The sequence below is a fragment of the Raphanus sativus genome, chromosome 8 (assembly GCF_000801105.2).
Source record: "Raphanus sativus cultivar WK10039 chromosome 8, ASM80110v3, whole genome shotgun sequence".
Lineage (NCBI taxonomy): Eukaryota > Viridiplantae > Streptophyta > Magnoliopsida > Brassicales > Brassicaceae > Raphanus > Raphanus sativus.
The window spans coordinates 7,167,779-7,174,675 of NC_079518.1; the positions used below are offsets into that span (position 1 = coordinate 7,167,779).

Consider the following 6,897-nt stretch of genomic DNA (forward strand, 5'->3'; position numbering starts at 1 on the left):
GAAGATACATTCTTGACCTCAAATCATTGATTAGTTTGACCTTATTGAAGAGACAAACTATTCGTGTATATGCATTGAACATGTGGATAGACATGAGCATCTAAACGAAGCACAATCTAGTGGATTAGACTATTTCAAACAAGTGGGGGGGAGGGGGAAACTGAAACACAATTACTAATTAAAATGCAATATTAACGAACTTATCTTAGCCCAAGTTGACAAAATGATGCCTTATTTTAAAATTTAAGCTACTAAAAAGTCTAAAATCTTATTATATGAAGCTAATAATAACCTTTAGAAGTTTATTCGAGACAACTTTTACTTGTTTCTGTGCTCTACTCTCTAAGTATATATAAATAAACGTATTTGATATCTATAGCATCAATCTTCCTACAAACAGAACTTATTACATTTGCAATCTGTCGTTAATTCCATCTAACGGTTCCTTTTCGAATGAACGATGGCGCGAGTCCAATGTCTCATTTCTCACCGTTGGATCGTCTTCCAGTTAATCACAGTCCTCCTCCACGTGGCTAATGCACAATCACCCTCGCCACCGAGTCAGCACGAGTTGCAACAACAAAGTCCAGCCCCGTCGAAAACCACCGTCTTCGCCGTCCTCGTCACCTCCTTCTTCTTCTTCGGGCTACTATCCGTCTACATCCGCCACTGCACGCGTGGCATGCCGGGATACTCAGACACAAACTCCCGCCGCCGCGGCGGCGCTTTCGACGGATGCTCACGGCGCGGCGGCGGACTCGAAGACGCCGTCGTCGAGAGCTTCCCCGTCTTCGCTTACTCCTCCGTCAAAGAGTCGAAGATCGGATCCGGCGATCTCGAATGCGCGATTTGCCTCAACGAGTTAGAGGATCGCGAGACGGTCCGGTTGCTTCCGGTTTGCAACCACCTCTTCCACGTGGACTGCATCGACGCGTGGCTCTACTCCCACGCGACTTGTCCGGTTTGCAGATTCGATCTCGCCGCTAAACCGGTTAAAACCGGAGCGGAAGATAGAGCTCCGGTTAGCGATCACGTCGTGATTGATATCAGGGAGGCCGTTGAGGAAGAGAAAAGTCGCCACCAGATCGTCGGTAAGTTCCCGCGGTCGAATTCGACCGGTCATTCGATTGGGAGACTTGGTGGTGATGGCGCCGAGAGGTTTACTCTGCGGTTGCCGGAGGACGTGAGGAGGAGGATAATGGCGGCGAAAGGACGTAGGCTGAAACGAACGAGGAGCTTTGACGCTGATTTGATGGATAGCGGGTACGTGGTCGGGTCGGGCGGAAAATCGGAGCGGGTTAGCTGGGCGGATAGATGGGGTTTGTTTGTTTCAAAGTCAAACTCGGGTTCCGTTAGATCACCTAACGGCGGTTCGTTGACGTGAGGAAACGTTTATAGTTTTGCTTGCGTTAAGCACGCTCTGGAGTGGTAAGTGGTGAAATACTGTTTCTTTGATATACGATTGGTGGTGAATACTTTAAAATGTTAAACTGTTGATGAATATTTCATTGACTTTTAGTTTTTTTTTCATTTGTTTTGTACACAAAAAGGGTCCAGCTTGTTTAGTAACTCGCTAAACAAGTTTTCTAAATTTTGTAAAAATGCTTATAATATTTTGATTGATTAATGAAGACATTGTTCTAAGTTATTATGTTATTGTGTTGGTTCTTCAAAATAGACGGGTTCCTAACTTGTCGCCTGAGAGAATGCATTTGGTGAAGTTTTGAGAATTTTGCGAAGCCAAAAAAAAATGAAATTCTGTTTAGTATTGAAAACATGATTTGCCAATTACACGAATATTTGACAAACTAATATGTTTTTACCAATTACATAAATGATTTGTCTGATGATATATATCAGTTATAGACTGTTAGTTAACATCATCACTATCATTTAAAAAGCTAGATCAGTGTTATTAAACGTTAGAATCCTCTATAATCCAATTAAAGTTTGTTAACCAATTAAAAGAACACAACCCGGCCCAGTCATCACCTACTGACCCAACCAGTATCTTTCTTGATCTTTCTCTCTCTACCCAGCCATTGATGGTTACCAATTATTTATTAGTTTTGTAGGCAAGTGGTTATAAATTATCATTCAGTCGGGGTATCATTTTGTTTACGTCCTAAATATGACCTTCATGATCTTATATGATGAGTTCTCCTTACCAACTTCATAACTAAAATATAAAATTTAAGTGTCTCTACCATGCGCCAGAAGCTAATGTTATGTCATACAGTATTTATATTTTATTTCACGTTTCATAAACTATTATGACAGAAAAGAAAAGAAAAGAAAAGAGAAGAAAACAAAAACTATTACGAATGGGAAGAAGGAAAAGGTAATATACTAAAGTTTTTAATGGTCAAAGTGTTAAAAGAAAACTGTTAAAAAAAATTTTATCTTTGTAGATCACCATCAATCCATCATCATCTAAAGTCTAAAGCTTTAATCAATGGGAAGAATCGCAAGCTTCGTAGATCTTGTCGGAATCATCAAAGACAAAGCATCTCAAAGCAAAGCAGCTCTCGTCTCATCAAACCCAACAACCAAATGATAAGTTTGGAGGAAACCGAACTAATGTAATAATTTCTCTCATCTTATTAACTTAGCCAATAAATTTATTTATACAAATTACATAATTTGTCTAGCAAATTCTTTACAGAGTAGAATAGAAAATCTAACTTATACATTAATGATATATTTCATAATAGTTACATCCAAATATATTCCGGGCCATTCCGCAATCCCCGAGATCTACCAAATCTCTCTCTTTCCACCTCTCCTTCCTCCGTGCCACCACTCACGACCCTTCAACTCCGCCGGGAAACTGTCACCTCGAAGCTCTCCTCTACGACGGTACTGGCTCACGAGCCACCGCATCTTCCGCCGTTGAAGGTGCAATGAAGAGTCTTCACACAACCGGAGACGCCTGCGTCGCTGTCAGATCATTGATCATCGTCCACCACTTCGTCAAACATGGTCGCTTCATCCTCCAGGATCGGAGAAGACTACGTACCTTCGGTCAACAAGGTTTACACGAGACTCAACGAGTTTAAAGAACGGTCCAACACTTTGAGCTTCGGAGATAGGGTCGTGCTTGTATGTGGTTTGGAGAGGCTTGAGAGTTGTAAAGAAAGATTGTCTGAAATCAGTTGTGGGAATTGGAAGAGAGGTTGGCTCGATGGGTTCTGGGGTTTGGTTCGTGAGGTCAAGGACATGATTGGTGATTTAGAGGATTGTTGTGTGAAATTTGAGAAAACTAGTTTTCTTTTTTTTTTTTCAAAAAAAAAAAGAAATTTGAGAAAACTATTGTTGGGATTGTGAGGAGAGAAAAAGGATATGAATCCGCCCGGTTTACTGATCGGTTATTAGTTACGGTGATACTGTTCGTTTTTCTTCCTGTAGATTTTCTAATGTTGATCGGTTTAATTATCCGGTATATAATTACTGATCGGTTAGTTATTGGTTTAATTTGGTTTTGATCCCAATTGTGTATAAGCACACTTGTTCTCTACGTTTCAATCTAATGATGGTTTATTTCACAATCTGTTATGATCACATTGAGAGTGTCTGAAAACTACTTTCAGAGATATTTCTAAGTCGGCCATTATAAAGTCAAAAGCCTACAGTGATTTCATTTTTATTAGTGGGACAATGATGTAACAAGAACGATTGGAGTTACTTTCATTACACCCATCAGAGTTATAAAGAATCAAAAGACGAGAAAAAGAAACATCAACAAAGTGGAAGTGAACACAAAATGTATTAGAGAAAACAGAGAGATTCGTCAAACCAAAGGAGAGAGATAGAGAGTGTAATATACTCAACGCTCTCTTAAGCCAAAACGACGGCGTACAAGGCTCCGGCAATGACGGTGCTGACAAGGAAAGCTTTGTTAGTCAATGCTGAGTCAGCAATTGGTCCTTCAGGAGCCGGAGTTGGTGATGGAGTTGGTGTTGGTGTTGGGACTGATGGGCTTGGAACCATACCTTCTGGTTTTGGAGGAGAGGCGACAGGAGAAGTTTTAGGAGACTTTGTCGGTGATGAGACGGTGGGAGGAGTAGCCGGAGCTGGAGTTGGCTCGGTTACCATAACCGGTGGTGAAGCAACCGGTACCGGAGACGGTGGCTCAGCGGTTGGTGTAATAACAGGAGAAGGAGACTCTACGGGTGGGAAAAGCATAATGGGTGCTGGAGCCGGAGCTTGAGCGGTACAGGACGTGGCCAATATACCAAGAAAGATCAGAGCTTGCAATGTCTTAAGAGCTGCCATTGTTCTCTCTTTCAATTTTCTTTTGTTGTCTGAAGAAAAGAGAGATAGAGAAAATGAGAAAGCTCTTGTCTTCGTTGGTGGTGGTGGAGAAATGAGGAAAAGGGTTTTGATATATAGAGCTAAGACGATTATACTTAATTCTACAAAAGACGTTCTAAGAATGATTAATTTAATTAATATCTGGGCATTTTAATCATGCAAGCACATACATAGCTACAACTCTTATTTATTTGTTTATTGATTTGGAATATCAAAACCAGTCGTCTTTACCAAGTCTCTTGAAGAATCGTCTACAGGGGGATCTTCACCAAACGAAATCATATATATGAATATGTTGAGTTGTAGATAACCATGTGTTAATATTAAAACTGGTAATTAGCTATTGTTGACAAGCTGTATGTAACTATTAACTATACATCCTGGTTTACCGTATCAATGCGGCTTGATCTATATTTGATTAATGGCTTAAGCTAATCGAGTTTTTTCTTTTTGGTCATATATGTCATGGATTGAAGTTTACCGTGTAAAGGATCAACGAAACTTTCCAACTTAGCAGTATAATTAGACGAGTCACACGGAATTAAGAAAATCACATATTTTGTACCAACTGATATACTTCGAATAGTTTATTTACTTTTTGTATATATTAAGTGTCAAGACCATGCGCAAATCGCAATTTACTTGGTTCCCACTAAGGTTACGATGAGGCTGACAAGCAACTCTTAATTATCTGTGAATGATCATCTATATTATTAACAGGAAAATGCTGATGATATTTTCACAATAAGATAATCTTTTAAAATTTGCATTTGGGGTTCAAGCCGGTGCCATGTCTGAGTACACCCGATAGCATTCTTTTGTAAAAGTTCTCCAAATCATATATATATTGTAGGATATAATTATTAATTAATATTTGTTTGATGATATCGTAGCAACAACTCAAATTTATATGGCAGTAAAAGAAAATTGTGTGTTTTCTTCTTACCATCTCAATGAACAATGTAATATGTATGCAGAATCCTTATTGCACTCTTGCTTAATTAGGATAAATATTCGAAACATATAGATATCAGCAGATAGTCATATAAATCCAGGCCAATCAATCTGTTTTACCATTTCCATCTAAGTTCTTGAGCCCTTGTTGGATTCTTCAACTTCTCCTTTCTTGTTTTATGTTCACCAGCTTCACACTTCTTTCTGTTAACCAGATTCTCTGCTTTTTTCATCTTGTCATTGTCTACTTCCTTCTTCCTCTCAGTGATTTCAATCTTGGTATCTCCTTCCATCTTTATGCTTATGTTCACTTCCAATACTCTCTTGCTCTTTCTCATGGAAACATCCAACGACTCTTCTCTTTCCCTTCTTTGTTCATACAGCCTGCGCAGCTTGAGAGCCAGATTGTAGATCCCATCCTTGAACTCTCCTTCCAAATTTCTTTCTATTTCCATTTCAAGCTCATCACGAATCCTCTCTTCTTCTTTGGACAATAAGAGTCTTCTCTCCTCCTACAATGATACTTATAAAAACATTAGCTAACTGCTAGTTTTCTTTCCATCAATAAGGTTACATTACATGCATGTGTCATGGTGTGTAAATATATTTTCACTTACCTTCTGTTGGTCCATGACTTCACAATTTTATGTCTCTCTTTCTTTTATGATGCGGTCCCTTGTGTCTAGTTCTTTTTTTCTCACTTGATTTGTAAATGGGGTTATAAAACCGTGTCGTTTTTAATATTGACATTTGTCTTGGTGGGTCGCTGTGGGCTCCGTAGTTGGTGGTCCAATTAAGACATGTCAAAGTTTGTAAGCATTTCCTAATAACAGGGCTTTAAGTGACCCATTAACTAAACAACCACTGAAGCATTGTGGAGCCGAACATCTTTAAGTGCAGAATCTAAAGACTAAAGTGAAGCTTATGTCTGTCTTTTTAATATATTGGTGAGAATAGTTCTTTACTTATAAGGCTGCTATGGATTGCTTTCAAGTATTTCTACCTGAAAAATAAAGAAGAGAATTTACATGTTTGAAATTTTGAATCAAGACACATGCTATTCTTCTATATAACCTTTGTATGACAAAAACAATTTGCTTCCTTCAAGGCTTCAACTATTTGTTTTCAAATGACTTGATTAGGATAAGTAAACATTTAAATGAACAAATTTCATTTTTTATTTGTTGTTATCTCAAGAAAATAAAAAATTGACTAAGTGTAATTAAAACAATCTTCTTAGAAGAAAATTAAGAATTTAAGTTTTACAATTATTTAAATGAATAAAACTAATGATTAAATCACTTATAATTTTATAAAGAATTGTACCATTACTTGCATCATGTGGAATATCCCTTGTAAGATATTCTTATGTTGTCTACATAATTGTTTAATAAATACTCGGGACTTAAAACATGAATTTTCTGTGATCTGTAAGAAATTATATAGTTTGAGATTCGAATCCTAAAAATGTGTGTAGGCTTGGCTCTTGGCGACTTCAAGTCTGCACGCCTTTTCTGCAAATCTCTTTGCGTTCCTTTCACGAAGTCCGAGAAGGATATTCTCACCAGCAACCGCATCCGTCTTCCTTGAGTTTCTCTCTCTCTCTCTCTCTCTCTCTCTCTCTCTCTC

General features: G+C 38.4%; 3 protein-coding genes across 3 annotated transcripts; 1 reads left to right on the top strand and 2 right to left on the bottom strand.

Annotated features, from left to right (window-relative positions):
- Positions 1-321: 321 nt before the first annotated feature.
- On the top strand, positions 322-1,627 carry LOC108821181 (RING-H2 finger protein ATL32-like). The gene has a single exon (XM_018594225.2). The coding sequence runs from the start codon at positions 461-463 to the stop codon at positions 1,382-1,384; it is 924 nt and encodes a 307-aa protein (XP_018449727.1). The 5' UTR covers positions 322-460; the 3' UTR covers positions 1,385-1,627.
- Positions 1,628-3,663: 2,036 nt separating this feature from the next.
- Positions 3,664-4,361, bottom strand: LOC108820968 (classical arabinogalactan protein 3-like). Its single transcript, XM_018594015.2, has one exon. The coding sequence runs from the start codon at positions 4,273-4,275 to the stop codon at positions 3,838-3,840; it is 438 nt and encodes a 145-aa protein (XP_018449517.1). The 5' UTR covers positions 4,276-4,361; the 3' UTR covers positions 3,664-3,837.
- Positions 4,362-5,277: 916 nt separating this feature from the next.
- Positions 5,278-5,965, bottom strand: LOC108821348 (uncharacterized). The gene is made up of 2 exons (XM_018594390.2): positions 5,886-5,965; positions 5,278-5,780 (listed from the first exon to the last, which is right to left on the bottom strand). The coding sequence occupies exons 1-2, from the start codon at positions 5,898-5,900 to the stop codon at positions 5,385-5,387; spliced, it is 411 nt and encodes a 136-aa protein (XP_018449892.1). The 5' UTR covers positions 5,901-5,965; the 3' UTR covers positions 5,278-5,384.
- Positions 5,966-6,897: the final 932 nt, after the last annotated feature.